Source organism: Nicotiana tabacum, chromosome 15 (assembly GCF_000715075.1).
Source record: "Nicotiana tabacum cultivar K326 chromosome 15, ASM71507v2, whole genome shotgun sequence".
NCBI classification, from domain to species: domain Eukaryota; kingdom Viridiplantae; phylum Streptophyta; class Magnoliopsida; order Solanales; family Solanaceae; genus Nicotiana; species Nicotiana tabacum.
In genome coordinates, this window is record NC_134094.1 from 20,694,484 (window position 1) to 20,719,805 (window position 25,322).

Below are 25,322 nucleotides of genomic sequence, written 5' to 3' on the forward strand. Positions count from 1 at the left end.
TTTATCGTTGTACCTTTGGCATAAGAAATGAGTGATTTCCTAGCAAGAATCTGCAATCCCTTCTCGCTCATATGACCCATCCTTTTGTGCCACAAATCTGCAGAAATCTTATCTTGTGCCGCATTCAATTCACCTTGGCATATTTCTGCATTTGTCCTGTACAACGTGCCTTGAGAAACTCCCTTTGCAATCACCAATGATCCCTTGATGAGTCTCCACTTTTGATTTGTAAAATAGTTCTCGTAGCCATCTCGGTCTAAAGCAATTCCCGAGATCAAGTTCATCCGCAAATCGGGTATATATCGCACGTCCTTTAGAACCAATGTGCATCCGACATTTATCTTGATACAAATATCACTGATCCCCACAATCTTTGAGTAACTTGTGTTACCCATTCTCATAAGGCCGAAATCACCTGCTATATATCTGCAAAAAAGATCTCTTACCGGTGTGGCATGGAAAGATGTTGTTATATCAACCACCCATTCCGACTCTAGACCTGATAAGTGCATGCATTCCTCTTCCTCGTTTATACAGAGGACACCATTATCATTGTTTTGCACCATGGCGGCTGTGTTGTCGTCATTCTTCTGGCCACCAGTTTCACCTTTGCCTTTCCTTGTATTTGGGCAATCTCTTTTGAAGTGACCTGGCTGGCATCAGCATCTAGTACCTTGTGTAATCCTTGTTAGATGAGTAGATCTCTCATCCTTCTTTGCCATGTTGGGAAACCGCTATCTCCGTTAAATTTTGCTACCTCGTACTTTACTCCGGACATTTTTATTTTTCACCGAGTATAGTACTACCGATAGTGAATAGTATTCTTGTGAACGAGCAGAACCTGTGCTTTGATACCAGTTGTTGGGAATAAACTCCCCACATAAATAATAGTCACGGTATTAAAAGCGAAATAATAACGTAGCACCGAAATTCGGTAATTAATAAGAATAAAAGAGTGATAACGATACCAAGATTTTTATGTAGAAAACCCTTTTGAATAAGGAAAAAACCACGGCCTTGAGAGGAGCAACTGATATCACTATAGCAAGGAATTTTATACTTTGTAGGTCCGAGTAAAATACTCCAAAGACCACTACAACACTCAAAAAAAATAACTCTCTTTTGATATTCTCACCTCACTGCAATATCGCTCAGTCTCTATTTTTTCTCACAAACTATTTTCTTATACCTTGTCTCTCATGTCTCACTCTTTCTTTCTCTCTTTGTTGGTGTATTTTATAATGAGAGCAAGACACCTATTTATAGTGTTTAGGATTGCTTCATTGATGTCATCAATGATCTCATGAGTTTGGCAATAGTCAAATATTCAATGTGCAACCAAAGAAATATTTGCCATAAAATCTTCCTTACTATTCCTTAATTAGTTGGCTTGACATTTCAAAGCCAAAAGGAAGATGTCTTCCTTACACATGGGATGGACCCATCATAAGATAGAGTGGCCTCCAAGAAAACCTCGATAGACTCTACTTGTAGTATCTTAAATTTAGGATTTTGCCCAAATTTCATATGGATTTGATCCGATAAAATTTTGATGTCTACACCAGGATAATTGATAAAATTCTATTATCTTCTTCTATGGTGATATTAAGAGCGCAGTAAATCTCTTTTCCAAGTCTTCAGAATTTAGAATGGTAGTTAAAAACGATAAATTTAATAAAAATTCACCATCTCCTTTTATAATCACGTTAGGAAAGTTGAATACCATTTCACAAGTCTTGTTTTTTGTTTCATATTTTCAAAAAATAATTAATTTTTGATTGATGCTCCTTTAAACCACTAAAAATTGTCACTTTTTAATTCTTTATTTGACCTTTTCTCTTAATAAAAAGTTATTTCCTCGCATGATGACATTAAGTTAATTTTCATATCAATTAACTGTCTGTTTAGCTCTGTGAGTCCCGTTATAAACCACTCACATGGCTTAATTGAAGGTTAAATTTGCTTAGTGGGATATCACATGGACTAAAAACATAATTAGGCAATAACACATGAACAAATAAATATTATTTTTTTATAAAATTATTTTAGAACTTTGAATTAAACTATTCTATCTTTTTATTGGTAATAAATATTTTTACAATAAGATTTAAGGTCATGTATACAAAACATGGCTAGCATCTTATTAATTTTAATTAACTCTTAACAATATAAATAAATATTACTAACAAATATTTGTTGTGAAGTTTAAAACTTTATGTCTTGAAAGAATAGTACAGTATAAACATCAAATATAAAGAAAAATCTCTTATTAAAATTTGACTTTAGACATTTAATTTTAATGAACCACAGTTGTCCATTACAAACCGTTGCCAGCTTTAGGTAAAGTTTTTCTTTCTGACTTTTCTGCTTATGCTTACATGACCGTAAGTAAGTTTTCTCTTCATGTTCGCTTGTTCAGGTTGTTTCTTCTTGAATCTAGTAATCTGTGATTCTTATTTTTTCGAGTCTTCGAGCTACATATAATCTAAGGTTCACTCTTTTTTATTCTTACTTTTTTTAGTCTTCACGTTTTTTTCTTTTTTCTTTTCTTTTTATGTTTTCTATTTACGTCTAGGCTTTCTATTTATTCTACTGCGACTTGTTTCTTCTTGCATGTTTCGATCTCATGTTCTTATTTAGATTCTAGCATTTTCCAACTTTCATTGTTATCTTGTATTTTTGTGCCTTTTGTTTTTAATGTCCTTATTACTTCTCTGACTTATTTGGTCTTGCATGTTATCTCCCTCTGTGATTTAAATCTAGAGCTTGCTCTAAGTTGTTGTTTACGTTTACGAGTGTATGCCTAAGGTCCATTCGACTTATTTAGTGTTGAATGTCTATCTGTGTTTTTTCTTTTTTTTCTTTTTTTTTTTTGTAAGTGTAAGTAAGCTGAGTTTAGTTTTTTAGTTTGCATTGTTTTGGCAATACTTTCTAATTGACATAATAATACTATTCAGCAGTAATAATGGCTAAAGACAAGGATCGGGGTGAAAAGGTCTCCTATGTACTTGGAGAAGTTGTTATCGGTGATATCTAATTGCAGTTTGATCGTGGATGACCGATCCTAGGATATTATGGCATTAAAGTTCATGAAATGACATCACGTGGACAAGTGCATTGAGGATTTAAATCTACTCAACAGGGACTGTCCGTATGTTTCAAGGGGCAAGTTTCCTTGGACAGTATCCAACAGTTTCTTTTGATTTCATTGAACCCTTAACCCTATTTAGGAAGTGGCTAGAGAAAAAATTATTTTATCAGTAGTAGCTATACCGTATACATAAAGTAGTGGCACCCGCAACCTTCGAATCTTGGGTCTGCCTCTGATTAATACACTCTTTGTATAAACCTTCGTCCGCATAGCCCATGCGGGTACCTACATGCTATTATTTTACACCGGATAAAAGCACTTAATATAAACTAAATTTTTAATAAGAATAAAAATCACATTCCAACATAAATTAAAAAAATTTAGTCAATAAAATAAAATCAGGATAGTAAATAGTAACAACTGCTAATAAATGAGGCTGCCATTTTTTTCTTTTTTTACCATTTCCCCTCTTGTCACATAAAACTTGCGCATATATACGCCCAGGGGCGGAGCTAGGTGGGTAGAAGGGGTTCAGTCGAACCCTCTTCGCCCAAAAATTATATAGTGTATATAAGATCAATTTTTTTCCATGTACATATAGATGTTGAATCCTTTAGCTTCTTCGTGTGTTTACTTTTTGAATCTCGTTGGTGAAAATTCTGCAACCTCCACTTTATACGACATGCGGTTTTTTTGTTTTGGTACGACAGAGGGGTGATTTTAAAACTACAATGATATGAAAGTGTAACACAATTAATGACTCTTTTCGTTGGGATTTGTTTTATGGCAAGGAAGAAAATTGCATTAGTTCTTTTACTATGATATTCCTCAGAGCGAGATTATTATACAAATCGTGGTTCTTCAAGATGACAAAGGGCATTGTTAAGGAGAAATATATATCTAATTTATAAGAGAATGCATGTTTACACATTTTAGTAAGTAACGACAAACAACAACATACCCAATGTAATCTTACAAGTGGGGTCTGAGGAGGGTAGTGTGTACACATACCTTACCCCTACCTTGTGAAGACAAAGAGACTATTTCTGACGGACCAACACATTTTAGTAAGTGTTCGGATAATATTTGAGTTCAAATTTAAAAAAAAAAGAGTAGTTGAAATCAGAGTCCAGTAAACATTTGTGAAAATTGATTCACTAAATGTATGCAATTTAGTGCTAATTATTTGTTATGTTATAATCTATGTATTATGGAGAAAATGGTCAAATTTGCCCTTACACTATTTAAAGTTGAGCAATTTTACCTTCGGATAAACTTTTGATCTAATATTAATCTTGTCAAGAAAATAGCTTTGTTTTTTGCTCAATTCCTTACCTACAAGATGAGGGTAATATTAGCCAAAAGTTGAGGGGCAAATTTGGATTTTTCCTCGAAGAATTTGAAAACATGGAGTCCGCCCATTTCATGCCAAAGTTACGTTAATGGCAGGGGCAAATACGAGACGATTTGCTAATGACAAGGATATAAATGGACCAAAAAGGTAATGTATGACAAAATTTAAGAAATTCGGAAAAGTTGGACCTTTTCGTTTTTTAACTTGTTTGTAAACCAATGACTTTTTAGATTATAAAGTGGAGTTCTTTGGTTCAATGGTTCTTGTTCCAGCTTTTATCAAAACAGAATTGCATAACACAAAATCTACATGAAACTCACTCTTCTGTAGCTAAGAACTCACAAGTAACGAACAATATCTGGCAAAGTTGAATCAGAGATGAGCAATTTTACTGGGGTAAGTACATCTTTTGTTGATTACATGGCTGAAAGAAGGTGACAATATTTTACATTACACATCCAGAATAACGTGATGCGTTCTCTCTAAACAATGTTTAATTTGGATTTCACTTTCAAAGATATGTTTGTACATAGAATCAGGTGTATAGCATATAAGGAAGAGTAGCTTAAACGACACCCTTTTCAAGGTTTGCGTCTTTGAAACACAAACAAGGAACCTCTGGAGCCTTTTCCCAACCTGATCTTCTCGTCAATGTATGTGATCTCTAATTTAACTTCACTCTCGCCACCATACTGGAAATCTAGTGCCCCTACCTTGAGTTCAGGCGGCTCGAAAACAACTTGTATCCATTTTTCATCTAGGACGTTTAATTTTCCTGCATGACACAGCTGATGGTTAGAAAAATCCCAGATTAGAATGGTAAAAGAACTGGACACGCATCATGAACTAGTCTAGACCTTGAACTGAGGTATCGAGTTCTGTCCTGGGCATGAATTAAAGTACATATCATATGCTAACCTTTGCTATACTGATACCAAATCTAAGAAATCGTTATTGTAGCAATTGATTTTCACTACTTTGCTACCTACCACAGAAAATAGGCACCATTTGTTCATGAGACTAAATTGCATATATACCTAAAAGTAGAACATTATAGAAGCAAATGATTCACTTAGGCGATGCCAACTAGTTGGTACTAAGGCTTAGTTGTTGTGATAAACCTCAGGTTCATATTTGCACTGAATTTTCTTTCAATTTTATTTTGGTTTGCTTAAAGAATCAGTGCTAGAACAAGTCTGAGATTTAGATAACCCATAGTTTGCCTTAGAAAGACCAAGTACTATGTATGTCTTGAAATAAAATGGACCAGGATGGATATAGAGGATTCATATAGTCACCTTCAAGTAGTTTGCTATTAAGGCTTGTTCGATCGATTGATTGGTTGACTAGATTAGGGCCATGTGGTGTAATGCAGGAAATAGTAAACAGATGAAATTGCTGGTAGAAACATTTTGAGTTCTAGTGGGGAGAAGGTACTTCACTGATCCCATAGCTTTCATATTTTTTCGGGGATAACCGTGGTGTCCGGGTTACCTCAATTAATTCTACGGGACATCTGCTATCTCCCACCAGCAACAGGTACCAGGTAACTCTGTCCATGAAAGCTTGGACAGATGGGAAGTAATTACCTAGTATTTTTTGTCTCCGCTGGATTTGAACCTGAGACCGTATGGTTCTCAACCCACTTCATTGACCACTAGGCCACACTCTTAAGTGTCTATTTACAACATTCTTATTTAGGACTTCATATAACAGATTGAGAACAAAAAGGACAAATAACTTAGAAGCCAGAAACAGTGAGATGTCTGTATATTTCTTAGAAAATATGCAAATTACAAGCAATTATGTGTCAACTGAGTGTGAGCGTCCACGTTGTTATGTTTGGCATTTGATTCAGCAAGTCACACTTACCATATAAACACACCGACATTTCTACTCTATAAAGGAGAAAAGAACTTTTAAGAAGAGATAAATTTGAAAGATAGGATATGTTTTCGTACCTTTTAAGGAAACCTCCCCATCAAGGAAACCAAAAAGTGAAAAGGACACTCTGTTCCTGACAATGTCAGGGGCTTCAACAGCCTGAATCATTTCGTTTGTTTTGAAGAAAAGGCGACCAAACGCACTCCGATAGCCACCCCCAGGTGAAGTGGGATTTGAGCAGTACACTACATCCCATTCTGCAAGGAATTCATTATTAGTTGCAGTTTAGAAGCTGATTTGCTATAAGACATGGTTAAAATAACAACGGCATTTATGCACAAAACTGCTAGAATTGCAGTTCAGGAAACCAGAGAAGTAACTAACATCTTTTGTCAGCAGAACAACTTATAGTTCAGTGCAAAAAGAGCACGCACAGAAGCGCGCACACACACATATACACACACAAACTCATATTTGTTTTTGGTAAATAAAGACTTTATTACCAAAGCAGGAATATATACAGCTCAAAACAAAAAAACCCAGTAAATCTGCAGTTTGGACATAAAGCCCCAAACATAGAGCAGCAAAACTATCTACTGAACCTCCCGACCACAGTATCTAAATTCATGGGTTGAAATTGAGCCTCTCTAATTCCTTCTGCATCTTACTTCTCATGAGACCTCTTGCATACACCTCTTGAATCACCATTCTAATAATCATCTCAGGCCTGCTCTGTAATCACAAAACATGATAATCACACAAGGGGTGTCCAAATTTTAAAAAAGAAGTTATTTTACTTATCAAACAAAACATTTGATGCTCTGTGTAAATAGGCAACATGATCATCCAACTTCCTTAACTGGTGCTAGATGCCGATGTTTTCAAGTTAGCGAACATATAACTGCAGAGGTTATTCACTATTTTGGTGCATTTTGTTCTATGGTATACAGAATCATGCATTATAACACAGTATTTCGTCAGTGATCATATTCTGCAGACTTATTAAGTGAAAACTCTAGATCATCTGCTGAGTATGTTAATTTGCATGCACAAATTGCTCTAAACCAAACAGAAGGAATTGGAAGGAACTTGTTCAGAAGAATGGCACACTCGATGCTTAACAAGAAATAGGGATACTGTACTTATGAGGAAAAATAACTAGGCCAGACATGCTAGGTTAACAAAGAAAATTACTTCTGATAATTAATATATGTCCAAAGAGGGGAAATAGGAAAAAGACCACGGAAATATCAATCTGCAAGGGCACATAGAGAGTTTAATGGAATTCTGTTTCTACTAAAAAATAACACTAAAGTTTACCTCCGAATATTAGAGGGCATTTCACAGGTTCATCCACACAAAAACGTTGCAATTCTTGAGCCACTTCGGCTACCCTTTTGTGCTCATCCCTTGTCAGGGAAACCCCTCGATCTGTTTGCATAACCTGGTTAAGTGATGATGCTCAGTTGATGTTACTAAGACTTCCAAACAGTAGTACTCAGAATGCAATTATTCAGTTGACAAACTGCCTCTATATAAGGCATTTCCCTGTGGTTGGGTAAGTATGACCTAGAGTTTTCCTCTTAACTTGAGATGTTAGTTTCACCACTTTATGAAGCAGCAATTCAGTTAGTCTCTTAAGAGTGTTTGTCATGATCTCCTGAAAATTTTTGGCAAGCAATTTACAATCTATAAGGACACTAGCCAATTTTACCAAACTATTTGAGGCTCAAAACTTAGCACTGATGTTAAATTAGTTGAGACTATGCAATGCACATATAGAGGTTTTATATTGCTTCTTTTTTTCTTTTGGGTTCTTTCTGAATTATAGAGTATAAGTTGTTTTACCAAAGTGCACGGCAAAGTGCCAAGATAGGCCAAGGTTGTGCTGAATCTTAGTACACTTGGCTACCTAACCAGAGGCGGAGCAAGTATTTGAAGCTTATGGATTCGGAATTCTACTCTTTCTATTACTCGGTTCTAAACTAATACAGTAATATATTCAATGGATTTCTTAAGACACTAGTTTCGGTCGAGCCCCTAAGGTGTACCCTACCTCTGCCTTTGTACCTAACCCGATTCGAAACAATCAAATGTGATAAATTGATCACAATTTCTCATTAATATCCAAATTTATAAAATTAGAATTACCCCGAAACAGGCTATCATTTGCTGCAATTGTCCTAAATGAAAGGCACTTAAAACACCATAAGAAAAGCAAAAAAAAAAAAAAAGTAAAGAAAAAGCTACTCCATTTAGCATAAAGAACAAACGACCCTGTTTTTCAGTTTTTGCAAGAGCTGAATTGTTTTCATTATTTCTTCATTTTTCCTATTTTCTTCGAAATATGCGGCAGCAAATAAATTCCAATAGATGCACCTTGGAAAGAATGGAGCCGACGAGGTCATCAGGCTTAGTCACCGGCGCCGGGGAAGTGGAAACGGAAGCATAAATTGGCGAAAACTGTTTCGACGTCCGGCGACGGTTAGAGCGATTTTGAGGACAGTTAAGTGCTAGCTGAGAGCTTAAGTGAGCATCTGAAGAGGAGCTACGGTGAGGATTTCTGATGAAAGCAGTGGTGGTGGCGCCGCCGCCGGCGATGACGTAAGTGGCCATCTGATTTTGGCATTCCGAAGGGACTCAATGGAGAACTTGTTTTAGTTTGTGTTTTTTCTGAGCCAGACACGTGGATTTTCGAAATCGGATGTGGGACCAGTTGGATATGGTTGTGGCAAGTTAGTTGTTGCCATCTGGAATGAAGATTTTTTATTTTTAAATAAAAAAACTTGCCATGGGCATTTATGGCGCTTTTCCGAAGATAGAATAACATTTTCCTTTTGATAACCAAGAAATCCACCAAGTGGCGCAAGTTGTTTAATGGGTCCGCCCCTCTAACTTCCTAATTCAAACTTCCTATTAATAGCTTTCTATTAATAAAAGATAGAATAATATTTTTGGTGATAACCGAAAAAGTCCCGAGGACCTATGGCTCAAGGTTCGATACTTGATGAATAATTGGGCATGCCCCTCTTAATACCAGACTTTTATTTGCAACAAGGATTAAACTTGTGACGTGCATGAGTACGTAATTTTTGCACAATATAAAAAATTACTTTTAAAAATAGTCTAAAAATAAATTTAATTGTCTTATAAATTTGGGGGGTTTCTTTTATTTGTTTTGCATTTATTCACATTGTTTATGCATATTTAGGAGTGTTTTAAATCATAAAAATCATCAAAAATATTTTATTTAGTGTGCCACTTGCATTTAGGAATCAATCATAGGTTAACGGCATAATTATAATAATAGTCATAAAATATACATTAGTTGTTTTTTGGCATCTTCCTTGCATTTCTTAGTCTTAATTAATTAGTTTTAATATAGTTAATTATTTAGTTGGTAGTTGAAAATTAATAATTAGGTTAATGGTGCACAATTAGTTCAAATTAGAATAGGTGGTCTAATTTCGAGAGTAAAAGAAAAGGGTGTTGGACATTTACAGTATTTTGGGCTAAGATTTTGGTAGCCCAAGTTCACCAGGTCCGTCCAACCCGCCCGGCCCAGTTACTAAACGACGTCGTTTAGACCAAGTTCACACAGTAGATTCGCCTCTCCTCCTCCGGCTCTCTCACCGAATCCCTCACACAGTACTCCTCACTCTCACACACGCCTAAGCCATCTAGTAGTAACTGATAGGACACCCAAACCAGATCTGAAAATCATAAGCTAAAAAAGATAAGAAGAAAAACTGGAATTTTCAAGCGGGGTTTGAAGAGAACTGATTTCAAAGCTCGATTTCTTTCTTCCCGGGTTTCTGAAATTCGTTTTGAGCGGTGGAATCGCTGTATTGTCGCTGTTTGTTGCTGCAACCGTATTGAGCTCTGTTTGGTTTGGATTTCGCTTCTGTTTGGCAAATTTGTTGGTGATTGCACTGTTCAACCAGCCGAGTTGCACTCTCCAATCCAAACCTTTATTTGGTGGATTTCTGTTGATTATTCTTCTTTACAGTCTAGGTACGTTCTGTATTTTTATGATTTTTTAGTTGAATGAAGTTGAAATTGTTTTTAAAATTATACTATTTCCCATACTCCGTCTCTGACAATGATGCTCTAGGCGAATGATGCATTTTGAATGTTCACTAAACCTGTCATTAATCGTAAGTTTGATAAAACCTGTTTCTAGTATGTGATGATTCAAACATTTCCTTGGTGCTGATAATTAGATGTGTAAGCTTATAATTTTTGCCAATAGTTGTTTGAAATTGGCGTGATGGAGGGATTATGTGAAGGGAAAGGGTAATGGTAATTTTTCTGATGTAATAAGTGTAACTAAGGCAGAGCATGAATCACCTACTGTTATTCTAATTAAAGTTTTGTAATGACATGAGCAGCCGTGTGTATTTGGCATTGCGTGTGCTGATTTGTATTCATTTAATTTCACAATGCAAAGTTAGCTTAACTGGGTTAATAGCATAACAATTCCAAGTTTGTAAAAAACTTTTAATATTTGGAGCATATGGGCTCCATTATGTGAAACCCATCAGTTATCTTTTAAGTAGTAATCTGCACATTTTTGTCCCTAATTGAGTTCCATGGTTTTGGGCTTTCGCCTTGATTCCAAACGTAGGAAAATAAACAACTTATAAATATTCGTAGCTTGCTTTAGGCGCACTTAATAAATAAATCATCGTGACTATGGGTACGGTTCCCGTGGCATAGTCATGATACATAACCCCCAATTAGAGTGTGCGTTTCACGCGACTTGACCACAACTTCGAATAATAAAAAAATTAACATGTTGTGAATCGCGGGTACGTTTCACGTGGCGCGATTCGCAATATGTACAAAAACAAACGAGTGCACGACATCGCGACTTGTTCAAACAAATTTCATAAATACTAAAAGCGGTTAAAAAGTAAAAATGCACAATAGGTTTCAAATATGTATTAAATCAGATAATTAGGATAATTATAATAGTTGAGCAACCGTGCTAAAACCACGTAACTCGGGAGTGCCTCACACCTTCTCCCGGGTTAATAGAATTCCTTACCCGCTCTTCTGTGTTCGCAGACCATAAATAAGAGTCAATTTCCTCGATTTGGGATTTAAAATAAATCGGTGACTTGGGACACCATAAATTATTCCAAGTGGCGACTCTGAATTAAATAAATAATTCCATTTCGATTAATGTTACTTTAATTGAAAAAACTCCCCTATCCCTTCGGGAAAAAGGAGGTGTGACAACGTGTGCCTAACCCACACATTATTGCTACGCTCTTACCACTAGACCAAAGCTCCGAGGGCGTAAAAGATTTTAAAAAAAAAAACAATTATCCTTACTAATCGTTAAAAGATTTGTGCATCCAAGAGTGTAACCTAGTGGTCAATGAAGCGGGAGAAGAACGATGGGGTCTCAGGTTCAAATTCCAACGGAGACAAAAAACACTAGCTGATTTCTTCTCATGTGCCTAAGTGATGATACATGTGTTGGTGGGAGGTAGCATGTACCCGGTGAAATAGTCAAGTGCGCACAAGCTGGCCCGAACACCACCGTCATAAAAAGAACATACCGTTGTTAAAAGATTTGCGAAGGGGGTAATTAGTTAAACCAATGTATATCCAACCGGTACTCATGAGTAGCAAAGGATAATGAAAAAGCAAAGTAAAAAAAGCTCCCTTAAACTTATGATTATATTTCATTTCAGTACGGAAATAAATTGTTATTTTCAATTGAAGCCATCGTGAAAGTCCCAAAAAAAAAAAAGCCATTGTGAAATCCCTGATCTTACACAGTAGGCTAAAATTGCTAAACCCAACTCAATGTAGTTAGAGATTTCAATCTAAAGGTGACAAAATTGGAACAAAAGGGTAACAAAATAGAGGATAAAACAACACTTTCCAACTACGCCAATACCTTGAATGATAAGATTCAGGTGGAAAAGTAGGTGACTGAAACATCAAAATCTCCGACGACTTGGAGTGTATTAGGTTGTCAAAATAACTACGAAGGAACAAGCCAAATGACTTTGGGTAACCTCTTCTCAGAATGACATAATCAGCAAAAATAAGGACATAATAGGAATTTAACAGAGATAGTAAGAAATTGTGTTTGCATTCATAAGTTGGCAACAACACTACCCTTATTTAAAAAAAAAAAACTTACATGTTAAACATGACAATGATGACATACACTATTTAATGAGTATACTAGAGTAAAATAAGAAATTTAAGTTAAATTATTTTTAAATTTAGAAAAATTTCATTCTTTTTTCCACGGATTTAAAAGAGAAAAGGCCCAAAATAGTCCAGTATCTTTGGACTTTAACTCAAACTAGTCCTATTTATTTCACATGGAGCACTAATAGTCCACATTTTTGGCCCTTTTCCATTCTATCTTTTATCAATAGAGCTTAGGTTGGAAAAGCATATTAGCCTAATAGAGTGCCTTCTTGAAGCTCTTTGTGCTGTTAACAGGATTGATTCTAGTCAAGCTTCACACTCCATTATGCAACTGAAATTTCACATGGCAAAAGGTTAAGCACATATATCCAGAATTTGTGAAAGATCTCTTTTCCTCCTCTTCCTTCGCCATTCTTTAGGTTAAAGCTGGTTGGTGCTCTTTCAATATATTCTTATTGTTTTTTACGGTACCAAGTTTACGCTTTTATGTGCTGATCTTAGCTAATTCTTAGTTCGAGTCAATTTGGTAATATAGTTATTATTCCTGCTCGAATGTATACCAATATGCTTCTGTAGGCGACATGATCTTGGTTCTTTAGTGCAACTGTTGCTAGTTTATTTTTGAAATAAGTTTGAGAAGTATTTCTGCATTTTTCATTGTCAAGATAATTTATGTTGAACAATGAGTATGGTTTAGTGAGACATCTGAGTGTTTCATAGCTTATCTATGAAATTGTGGAACCTTATATTGTTCGATTGACTTCTCATATGGAAACTCTTCACAATAGTTAAGGTGATTATTTTGTTCAGACCTAATAATGTTCACTCGTTGACATGGAATGACTGCTTCCTTAAAAAAAGGGATGGAATTGAACTTACCGGAGAGGCAGCATAGTCTCAATGGCTAGATCGAACCATGTTGGTTTTGTGTGATTTGACATTGTGATATATTGTATATATGTAATATTTATGCCAGATACTTAAGACCATGTGTTGATTACAATGATGTTGTTTCTAGATTCACAAAATTTGATGAGATATTTTTGCTTTGATTGCTTCGGTTGGACCTTTTGAAGTTCTAACATGTAGCAGGAGTGGGTCTATTAGTTGTTTGAACATGGTTGAAAAACTGAAGCATGAAAATATAGTAGTAATTTGTTTCTCTCTTAGTGATCTAGCTAATGCAATCTCCACATCAAAGTAACTAATTGTTAGATTGATATTAGAATGACATAATTTCATTTTACAGGGTTTACATGAAAAGTTAGCTACTGGAGAAGTGAAGGACGCCAAAGTCAGCCGAGGGACGCAGCACAAAGAGAAAATGGGATTTCAGAAATTTCTCAGATCCATTCCAAAACAAACCGCTTCTGATCGGACTTCACTGTTACCTCTTGCATTGAGAACGATAGATTCCTCAGTGTGCACCACCAACAACCTCACCCCTGTTGCCCAAAACCAACTGAACCAACTCATGGAAACCCACCTTAAACCTTCTTTCACGGCCAAAGATTTTCTTACTTTCCTCAAGAATCACGTCCATTACCACCCTGTCCTCACTAACCTTGACTTCTACCTCTTCAACTATGCTGCTTCTGTTGATTCTTTCCGCCATGATCACTCCACCTTTGAGTGGATGGTCCGCACGCTGGCCATCACCCACCGCCTCCAATTTCTTACTTCTCTCCTTCAATTTATTGCTTCTAATCCCTGCCCGTGTGCTGACGGTATTTTCTCTTGCCCCAAAACTGAACCTATTTTTCGTTTTGCCATTAATGCTTATTGCAAGGCTGGTAGATTTGATGATGCATTGTTAGCTTTTGACACAATGAGAAGATCGATTGATGGGAAGCCTGATGTTGCTGTTTACAATATAATAATTCATGGATTTGTGAAGTTTAAGCATTTTGATAAGGCTCTGGAGTTCTATCATAGGATGATAAGAGAACGAGTGAAGCCTGATGTAATTACGTTCAATACTCTGATTGCTGGGTACTGTAAGAACTCGCAATTGGGCTTGGCTTTGCAAATGTTTAAAGAGATGAAAACTCATGGATGTGCACCAAATGTAGTTAGCTTTAATACTTTAATTAAATGGTTTCTTTTGGATGGTAAGATTGAAGAGGGGATTGGGATGGCCTATGAGATGACGGAGATGGGATGGGAGATTTCTGCAGTGACTTGTGAGATTTTGGTTGATGGTCTTTGCAGGAAGGGAATGATGTTGAAAGCGTGCGATTTACTGGTTGACTTTTCAAGGAAACGGTTGCTGCCAAGAACATTTGATTATTTTGGGTTAATTGAGAGGCTTTGTTGTGAAGGGAATGTGGCCAGAGCAATGGAATTGGCGAATGAGTTATGGAGGAATGGGAGTTCTCCAAGCTTAATTGCTTGTACAACCTTGATTGAAGGTTTAAGGAGAACAAGAAGAATTGATGAAGCATATAAAATTATGGAGAAAATGCTGCAGGAATGTATGCTTCCGGATAGTGTAACCTTTAATTGTCTACTTAGTGACATGTGTGATGCAGGAAGAATGAAGGAAGCGAATGAGATGAGGTTATTGGGTTTAAACAAGGGTTTGGATCCTGAGGCTGTGACGTACAATATTTTGATATCAGGTTTTAAGAGGGAGGGTAAAAAGAAGGAATCGGAAGCACTGGTGGAAGAAATGTTGGATTTGGGGTTTATACCTGATATTGCTACTTATAACAGGTTGATTGATAGACAAGCTAAATCAAAAAGTTAAATTTCTTTGCACCTATTATCTTCAAGTCGAGAAAACTTATATGGTGCAGTTTATTGATCCATGTGGAAATAGGAGATATGCATATTAGGAAGTACCAATAGATAAAATCAGTGATTTTTCCCCTTTTACTTCCAATCATCTACAAAAAATATTGGTGAGTTATGTATTGTCTATATCCTTTTGAGAGTGAGTCAACTGAAGCAGCAGCTTGGAGTTCTCATGGCTTGTATTGGCACAAAATTTTGTCATCATCAACTCTTCTATTAGTGAATTGCAACACATCATAGCAGATATGCTGCTTATTTTTTTAACTACATGGAGTACAGTGAACTCTGCTGTGCACATTAAAGGAAGCTCTGTTATGCTGGGAAGAGATTCAACAATGAAAAAAAGATTGATTATTTTGGATCCTTCCTTTCTTCAAACTAAACAAAACAAGATAGAATCAGGCCGATTCCCGAAATTCCCTTCTGTATATTCCTTAATGTCCCAGCTATTCACTGAATGTGAGAAGCTGATGATAGAATCAGGCCGATTCCCTAAATGCCTTTCTGGATATTCTTCAATGTCCTGGGCTATTCATGGAACATGAGAAGCAGATGATTAATCATCTTTCCCAGAAGAAATTGAAGAATTCTTGGGTATGCTACAAGATTTGTTCGTTCTTTTTTCTCTGATAGATGGCCAGTACTTCATCTAGGTTCCCTACTATAAAGAAGCAACTCAAGAGAATATGGAGAACAGTACTCTGTATCCAATGGGCAGTTTATCGGAGAGGAAACACATATCTTTTTGGAGCCAAGGAAAAAGCAATTCGTTATCTGAAACAACATAGAATCTATGATGGATCTGATATGACCTGTACATGCTAATGGGAACTAAAATGGTTGTGATTTCTTGATCCCTCTGAAGACAGATGATTGTTACGGGCAATGTACAGATCATTGTGTGCTTAAATGCAATCCTCCTTTTTACTAATGACAAAAAGGGGGAGAGAAGTGGACATATTATCTAATGTCCAAGATAGATTCTGTGAATACATCAATTAAAAAGCCAGAGACACAGGTCCAGGTACAAATTGAGGGGGAGCAAGCATCAACTCAGAGCAAAGTTTCGACAAATGCAGTGAAAAATGAAACACAAACATCAGGGAGTACTTCTTACCTCTCGTCAATTGTTTTTGAAGAAGTTTTGACATCATAAAAAAAGGTGTAGATTGTTAACCTCTGAAGTATTTTGATAATGATAAAAAAGAGATATTCCAGTATTTCGAATAGACGAACATTATATTCTCTTGACAGGAAAATCTGTTTGGACAACAAGCCAACTCACGAAGGAACAGAAATCACTTGGATAGATGATGAAAATATGTCGAGCTGAATGAAAGAGACTGTAAATCAAGCCAGATGATAAGAAAAGAAGATTGGATCGAATAGTTTGATAAAGATGAGCAAGATGCAGCTTCATTAATTACCCAAAGAAATAATCAAGGGACTATCTGAAGATGCATATCAGCATGTGAGAAAGAACATTACACTAAGGCACCCAGATAACAGTACCGCCAAGTCAGTAAGAAAATCCAAGAGGACTGTTCACATGCAAACCTAGAGATATGCACGGAGTAATCAAAGAGCATTCAGTGATGCCGTTAGAGCTTAAGAATTTCTATTCACAACGAAGGCACGGTAGAAGGCAAGAGTTTAAATTTCATTAACAAAGAGGAGCATGTTTACAAGGCATGAAGGAAGAGAATATTGTCAACTAAGCTGATTCCAAGGAAAAACGCCCAAAGGACGAGAAACAACAACAAACCCAGTGTATTCCCACAAGTGGGGTCTGGGGAGGGTAGTGTGTATACAGGTCTTACCAAAGGACGAGAAAGGCATCTAAAAAAGCTACAGAGAGACATTGAAGGCTTTTGAGTATAAAAGGGAGCCGACCAAACTCTGAAGTTACTTTTGCAGATATGAAACGAAAAGGTTTCTTTCTATCCTCATGTAAATCTTTGTAGAGATTGTACATTTCTGAGTTTATCCACAATGTCCACCATAACCTTATTAATGTTGTAATGCTGTAAGTGCAAAGCTCGGTTGTTGAATTTAAATGGTTGTGAAACTCCCCTTTTTCTTTCTACTTCTTGTAATTGTTGGGTGGTGAGCGAGTTAAAACCGTTGGAGAATTTTGTTGTTGGTAAGCAAGTACAAACCAACTTGTAATTGTTCTGGTGCGCAAGTAAAAACCACAAGTTTGTGGTGACCATGTGAAAACCAGTTGTTTCTTGTGATCAATTTAAATAAGAGCAGTAATACAACTCCCTTGGGAGTCGGGAACTGGAATGCGCACCACATTGGTGACCCAAACCAGTATAAAATTACTGGTGCCACCTTTGTTTTATTTCTGTATTTCTGATATTGGTCTATATCTATAAATCAAATCTTATTGAACTATTATTCCTCATTGAAAATTATTGGAACAAGATTTAGAAAAAAGTGTTTTTGAAACTTCATCAAAGTGGTCTAAAAAGAAAACATTTTTAGATTTGAGTTGAATCAGTGCAATTCAACCCCCACCCACTTTCACATATAACTTTCTTATTTCAATAGGTTAATTAACTTTATGACATTTTTTGGAAGCAGGTAATATATCATCTCTTTTTCTGTTTTTCTTATAGCATTTTTTGTCTATTGCAATATTAGTATATATTTTTTTGGCTTCACTGTTTCGATATTCTAGATTTCTAGTTGTTGAGACCTTATAGAAAACATGTGAGGCTGAATAAGATTTTTTTCCTTATATATATAAAAGAAAAAGCATTCAATACAAAGAAAGTGGTGTGTGAACACAGAGACTATATGTATTGCATATTTGCCCCCTCTTTTGTTTGTTTTTGTTATTTTCTTTTGCCATGTCCACACTGTGCCAATGAGTATTGCAGAAAGCTTCATATTTGGTATTCAATTTTCAAACTTTAGGACATAAGATTCTCAGGTCTTCAGCTTTTGAAATGAAAAATCAAAACCAAGAAAAAGTCACTGCCTCTGCCCAGCTATAGAAAACTTAACAATTGTTTTGAAAGACCTCCTATATTGACTACATTGTAATTAGTAGTACTGGCCTCCTACTTATCATACTTTATTGTTTCCAGTGTGAATTGCTTCCATATTTGTAGAAAACTAGAGTAAAATTATCAAGAAGTATTTAACAAATTACTGACCACCTCTTGATATCTTACCAGTAGTCAAACATATCATTTCTGGGAGCCAATTTTCTGTAAATTTCTTCATTCAAAAATCTTGTGAAGATCTCTGAAGGTACATCCCAGAGTAGCAAGAGAGATGGCTGCTTATGCTGCTGTAACTTCTCTGTTGGGAACAATACACCTGATTTCACAATCCAGCTTAAAGCTTCAAGAGGGTCACAAAGAACATTTGGGATTACTCTACAAGAAGGTTAGATCTCTGCAAGAGCTTCTTGACAATAGTGATGATGAACCAACAAAGGATTTGCAAGAAAAAGTAAGAGATTTAGCACAAGATGTAGAAGACAAAGTTGAGTCGCGCATTCAAAGAGAGGCCCAGAAGACGCTTCTTAAAATGTTGCAACGAGTCTTCAACCTTCCAACAAAGGCCCATGGGAGGCTTCTTAAAATCATGCAACAAGCTATAAAAGACATTGATTCTGTGAAGGAACGGCTCATCAAGCAGCGGGAGAATAATAATCTGTCAGCTGAAATTTTTTCACCTCGTGCTTCCAGTTCAGCACAATATCATGTTTCAACCATCGAAAATGATATGGTGGGGTACAACATTGAACAAGAGCTCATGCGGGATCAACTTAGGGGACACTCGTCTCAACTGGAAGTCATCTCCATTGTTGGTATGGGTGGCATAGGTAAGTCAACTTTTGCCAAAAAGATGTTGTCTGATCCCTCAATTGTGAGCTTTTTTGATGTTCGTGGATGGATTACTGTGTCCAAGGACTACAGTTTAAGAAGGATACTTCTAGGCCTCCTTCAAGATGCTATTGGGGTGAAAGAAATGCTTGATAAGGTAAGCGATGATGCACTTGCAGATCGCTTGCAGAAAAGCTTAAAGGGTAGGAGGTATTTGATTGTTGTGGATGCATATGGAGCAAGGAAGCCTGGGATGAGATTAGACTATGCTTTCCAGAATATAGTAATAAAAGTAGGATATTGTTAACTACTCGAGACATGAAGGTTGCTCAGTATGCTAGCTTTCCTAAGGATCCTTTTCCAATGCGTTTCCTGGAGCTAGAGGAAAGTTGGAATTTGTTTTGCCAAAAGGCGTTTGACCAAAAAGTCTGTCCGATTGGATTTGAAGATATTGCAAAGGAAGTTGTGGAAAATTGCAAAGGATTACCACTAATGATTTCTGTGGTTGCAGGGACTCTCTCTAGTAAGAGGACGCTGGACGAGTGGAGGAAAGTAGCTCAAAGCATCAGCTCATTAGTAAACCTTGATGATTATCAACGTTGCTCAGGAGTGCTTTCTTTGAGCTACAATCATCTTCCGTCTCATTTGAAAGCTTGTTTTCTGTATTTTGGGGTTTTCCCAAAAGCTAGTGAGATTTCTGTGAAGAAGTTGATTAGATTATGGGTTGCAGAAGGATTCTTAGAGCTGAAGGGGCTTGAGGGATTGGAAAAAGTAGCTGCTAATCTGTTACATGAACTTATTGATAAAAGTCTAGTTGTTGTTAGCAAGAAGAGTTTGGCTGGCAAAATCAAGACATGCAGGATTCATGATCTTCTCCATGATTTATGCTTGAGAGAAGCTGAAAGCGAGAATCTATTGTACGTCGCAAATCCAGTTACTTATGAAGGATCCAGAAGGGTTTCCTCTCAAGGTTGTCGGTGGGTGTCAGTTCATCCAAAGCGAGGTTGTTTATCTTTCATTTTTTTTGATGATATTACTCACATCATAACACGTTCTCTTCATATTTCTTCCAACATAACAGAGTGGCGTCTTGAATTAGAACTAGACCATTTCATACTTCTTAGAGTATTGGACTTAGAGACATTGAGCTTCGGTTATTTCCCTAGTGAAATATTACACTTAGTTTCTTTAAGGTATTTGGCTGTGACAGCCGTTGAGATTCCTGAAGATACATCAATTTCCAAACTTTGGAACTTACAAACTTTTATTCTTCGCCAATATATTCCAGAACTCAGTGGAACCATATATTTATCAAATGGAATTTGGAAGATGTCTCAATTGAGACATCTCCACTCTACAAGGATGTATTTATATTCTCCTCCAAAGGTTTCAGCCAACGATGTTATGTACTGTTTTTTGGAAAACTTGCAAAGTGTTTCTGGGATGAGTCCTCGTTGTTGCACCAAGAAAACGTTTGAAGGGATTAAGAAAGTGAAGGAATTGGGAATTGGTGGCAATACAAGCGATTTTTACAAGAAGCCCAAATGCCTAGATAATCTTATATATTTACATGAGCTCGAGGCACTAAGTATTGCATCGTACAACTCTGAACCAGATGGTTTGTTTCTTAGGCTTCCATGTCCGGGTTCTTTCCCACCAAATCTCAAGAAGCTGACACTTTGTCGCACTTTTCTACCATGGGAGGACATGACAATCATTAGCAAGTTGCCCAAACTTGAGGTGCTCCAATTGAAAGCTCATGCCTTTGTAGGTGGTGAGATTGTAGGAGAAACTGTCTGGGAAGTAACAGAGATTGGGTTTCTTGAATTAAAATTCTTGCTCCTTGAGAAGTTGCATCTTGACTATTGGAGAGCGACCGATGATTATTTCCCATGCCTTGAACGCATAATTATCAAAAATTGCAGTTCATTACAAGAGATTCCTAAAGGATTTGCAGATAGTATGACACTGCAGCTAATTGAGTTACATCAGTGTTCTCCTTCCCTTGTGAATTCTGCTGAGCTGATCCGGAAAGAGCAATTAGAGAGTCTGGGAAACAACATGCTTAAAGTTTATGCCTTTGACAAAATTAGAGGTAAGTAAAATAATTTTGAATGAATATTCAACTGCCATATAACTTTGACTCTGATGAACTGTGTTAAATCAATAGATAAGAATTAAACTGTTGATTGTGATAAGTTTCTGCGCATAACTACTATATTGTTGAATATAATAATGTAAGGAAATCGAATAGTTCATAAAATCTGTTATATGTGATTGTCATATTAGGGCCTTTTATTATGATATATAGATTCATTGAAATGGTGTATAACTAACGTTGCACGTAGTATCTAATATTTATATCAAACTTGTTTTCTTTATAAATTTATCTATTTACTTATTCATTCATGGCAATAATGAAGTTTATTACATATCTAAGTTCATCGTGTTACCTGTATATTTAGAGGCTTCGCCCATTAACCATATCGAAAGGAAGCATCCCGACGTATTATCAGAACATAAGTGCAAATTTAGCTCAACAGTGACTAGTAAGAGAATGAAATATGCAGGAAGTAAGTTTTCAGGGGTCAAATGTCATCTATGGTAACATAATCGAAAACAATCAACAACTTTGGTCGAAATATTTGTTCTTTCAGTGCCAAAAGTTTAAGTATTGTACCTTTTCATAATATAGAAATGAGATAATACATTTATTTATTCATTTCCAACAGATTTTCTCAATTATTACTTAGCATTAAACTACATGTGTTTTAGAGTACATTGTGTATTTTAAGTTGAATAAATGGGAGAATGAAGGCTAAATTCAAATTGTTGGGACATTTTCTGATAGAAATATAATAGAAACAACAACCCTTTTGAAAGGGTGCCATATGAACTGTTGCAAATTAAAAAAAATCAGTCTCTCACATCTAAAGTTTCCAACTCTGATTATGTCTCACCTTTTCACTTTACACTTACTGAAAATTCACTTGTAATGGCCATTGTACAGAGAGAAATTCTGATGAAGATTCTGGAGAATCAACAGAGGAAGTTATGGAAGAGACTGACGAAGATTCAGAGGAAGAAACAGAGGAAGATTGAGCAAAACGGTTTTAAGGTAAACTTGTGAGGAAAGGTGTTTAGGTTTATACTAGATGTGTCATAGCCCGTGCTTAGTACAAGCCCAACAAGTTGAAGTAATGCAATATAGTTGAAATGCAATACACCTTAGCTTGGTTCGATTTGCATCCTCACTTGTTTATCGTCATGGTTAAATTAGATGTGCTAGAACATATTGCATGTTTGTATTAATCACTGAAGCTAGAGAAATATCCCAAAACAATGTCTTTTTCAAAATTGACTTCATCGACTTCATCGTTCATCTAGTAACACTAACTAGCCAGAAGGCGTTTCATGTACAATTTGTTACAGTTACATCAAGTTGCAATAAAATGTCAGTACAACTACTGCTCTTTATCATCAATCCCCTTCACACTACCGCTCAACCATTAATCAGCTAACAAAGATTCTTGATGTCAAAACTTAAAGTAACCACAACCTTTTTTCACATAAGTTGGTTGATGTTCATATGCTATTGAATGTTTTTTAGTCTTTGAGAACGTATTACCCCAACACCTGAAGAAGCTCTAATCCAGCTTTGTCTTCACTTGCTTTTCAAGATGCATTTATGAAAGTTTAGTTAGCAATGAACTTGCTCGAGGCCTGCTGATATATATACCCTGTCTCAGCCTGGGGTGCAATCGATTTTCTATGGGGATGGTTGATTTTATAGTGTTTTTACAGCCTTTAAATCCTCGGAACTTTGTATTATATTTAGGTTTCTTTTCATTGTATAAGCTACATGAACTATTACTTTACTATGACACTCGCACATGATCGTTTCTATTTGCATCTGCAGGAGTTTGGGTTTGGAACTCCTGACAATTAAACTGACAAGAGCAGCTCCATTGATCTAGCTGTTGATTTCATTGCATCTCAGCCCAGCATAGGGGTGGAAAACGGGTCTGGTCGGGTCGGGTCGGATATGGGCAGGTGTCGAAAACGGGTAATTCAAAAAACGGATAAATTATCCGACCCGTATATTAGACGGATAAAAAACGGGTTATCCGGCGGATAATATGGATATTATGGATATCCATATTATCTATGTCTTCTTGAATATGATCATTTGTGGGAGAATTCCTAGTCTTCCAAACTTAGGAACTCCCAATTTAAGGCTTTACAAATGTAAAAATTAAACACATTAGTTATCCATTTGGTTAACCATTTTCTAAGTGGATAATATGGTTTTTATCCATATTCGACCCGTTTTTAAAAAGTTCATTATCCAATTCATTTTTTAATGAATAATATGGGTAGATAACTGTTTTCTTTTAACCATTTTGCCACCTCTAGCCTTGAGGTTGCCCATATGTTTGTTATAGTTGTTCTCTCTGTTCAAGAATGTTAACATGTGGTTAAATATATGATTTCTGGTATGATTTTTTGAGTTTTGGATATATCCCATACTAATTTGTATAAATATTTTTAAAATATTATAATTAGTACAAATATTTTTAAAATATCATAATAAGTTGGCGATGAGTTCCACAGAAATTGAAGAAAACAAATATGCAATTCCAGTAAAACTTACCAGAATAAAAATGAACAAATAGAGCACTATTTCATCAAGAAAAATTGTGATTCATATGATTAAATAAAAGACTGTATCGTAAGAAATTTTTCACTCTACAAAAAAATTCAGTTTATATAATAACAAATCAAGAAATACTAAATTTTTTATGAACTGCACCAAAAATGTACTCTACCTTGCACTTTTTTATATGCCAAGATATCGTACAAATTTAACTATCAATTCGTCCAAATATAAAAACTAATTATCCAATTTCTCTCGTGTAAGACAAATGGTTAGGAAGAGCAGAAGAAAATGTTATAGAAATTAACAGAACTCAAATGAAAAGTAACAAGGAATGAAAAAGATCACCTGATCTGAAATGATATTCCAAAGGTAGAGATAAATTGTACTCCTATTCCCTTCCAGAAGCTAACAAAAAAGTATAAAAATACAAAAACCACAAACAAATATTCAAGAATGATTCATGGAAAATAAAAGTACAATGAGAAAACAAATGGAGATTATGTATATTCAATCAACCTGTGATGAACTTAGACACAATCACAAACCCAGAGGCCTCGCCATAATTGCCCTACAACACAACAAAACACCAAAGTATAACATTAATCATAATTCACCATTAACTATAACAAAAAACAAAACAACTACTACGTGATTACAAAATTAAAGCCAAAAGGTACAGGTTTAAGTCCAGTTACACTAATACTCACAATAGTTGGACCTATAGAAAGAGAAGAACAAAAAGAAAAAAAATCATTTAAAATGGGTGCTTAAAGAAGAAAGCAACAACTATTAAACATAGAAAAGACATTCTAAAAGCTCACATAAATTGTATAATTGCAACCATTATTGGAAGATGAAAGGAATTCCAGGACTTTGAGTTAAATTCATACAAGTATCTCTTCCCATTTGCTGATTCGTTGTATACAATGTATACAGTTTTATCCAATAAGTAGTATTTATTGGAATGTAAATTTACTTTTTGGGGCAAAATATTAGAAGAGTAGTTTTTTATTTGAAGGGTAAAAAATTCATTTAGTTTTATATGGATATTTTAGTAAATTAACTTTTACTTAGTGGCTTCACACAAGAATGTTAACATGTGGTTAAATGTATGATTTCTGCTGTGCTTTTTTGAGTTTTGGATAATACTTAATTATACAATTACTTTCGCCATTTGGTTCGGAACAAAGATATCCTGAGATTATAATTATGGGGAGAATTATAATGCAACATCCTATATGGGATAGATAGTACCGAGATTTTGGTATAAAAAGTGTACCGATTTTAGCTACTACCAATAATCAAATAGGGGGGTTCGGAACAAAGATATCCCGAGATTATAATTATGGGAAGAATTATAATGCAACAACCTATATGGGATAGATAGTACCGAGATTTTGGTATAAAAAGTGTACCGATTTTAGCTACTACCAATAATCAAATAGGGGGGAAATATAATCTCAAATTTTGTAGGTCTCATGGGGGGTGATTCATTGGAATTTGAGATTCAAG

The 25,322-nt window shown here is 35.8% G+C and overlaps 2 protein-coding genes and 1 pseudogene across 3 annotated transcripts; 2 read left to right on the top strand and 1 right to left on the bottom strand.

Moving 5' to 3' along the window:
- Positions 1–4,831: 4,831 nt before the first annotated feature.
- LOC107805253 (putative plastid-lipid-associated protein 8, chloroplastic) lies at positions 4,832–8,973 on the bottom strand. The gene is made up of 4 exons (XM_016629248.2): positions 8,709–8,973; positions 7,650–7,773; positions 6,407–6,586; positions 4,832–5,220 (listed from the first exon to the last, which is right to left on the bottom strand). The coding sequence occupies exons 1-4, from the start codon at positions 8,943–8,945 to the stop codon at positions 5,027–5,029; spliced, it is 735 nt and encodes a 244-aa protein (XP_016484734.1). The 5' UTR covers positions 8,946–8,973; the 3' UTR covers positions 4,832–5,026.
- A 972-nt stretch (positions 8,974–9,945) lies between these two features.
- LOC107805252 (uncharacterized) lies at positions 9,946–17,390 on the top strand. Of its 2 annotated transcripts, XR_012699159.1 has the most exons (3): positions 9,946–10,343; positions 13,759–16,467; positions 16,560–17,390. XR_012699159.1 is itself a non-coding variant. In XM_016629247.2 (2 exons), exon 2 carries the CDS (start codon positions 13,834–13,836, stop codon positions 15,256–15,258), a length of 1,425 nt encoding a protein of 474 aa, XP_016484733.2. In that variant the 5' UTR covers positions 9,946–10,343; positions 13,759–13,833; the 3' UTR covers positions 15,259–17,390. The 2 variants fall into 2 exon arrangements, 1 of the variants encoding a protein (XP_016484733.2); XM_016629247.2 differs by having other exon boundaries at positions 13,759–17,390.
- LOC107805251 (putative late blight resistance protein homolog R1A-3) lies at positions 17,100–23,664 on the top strand (annotated as a pseudogene).
- Positions 23,665–25,322: the final 1,658 nt, after the last annotated feature.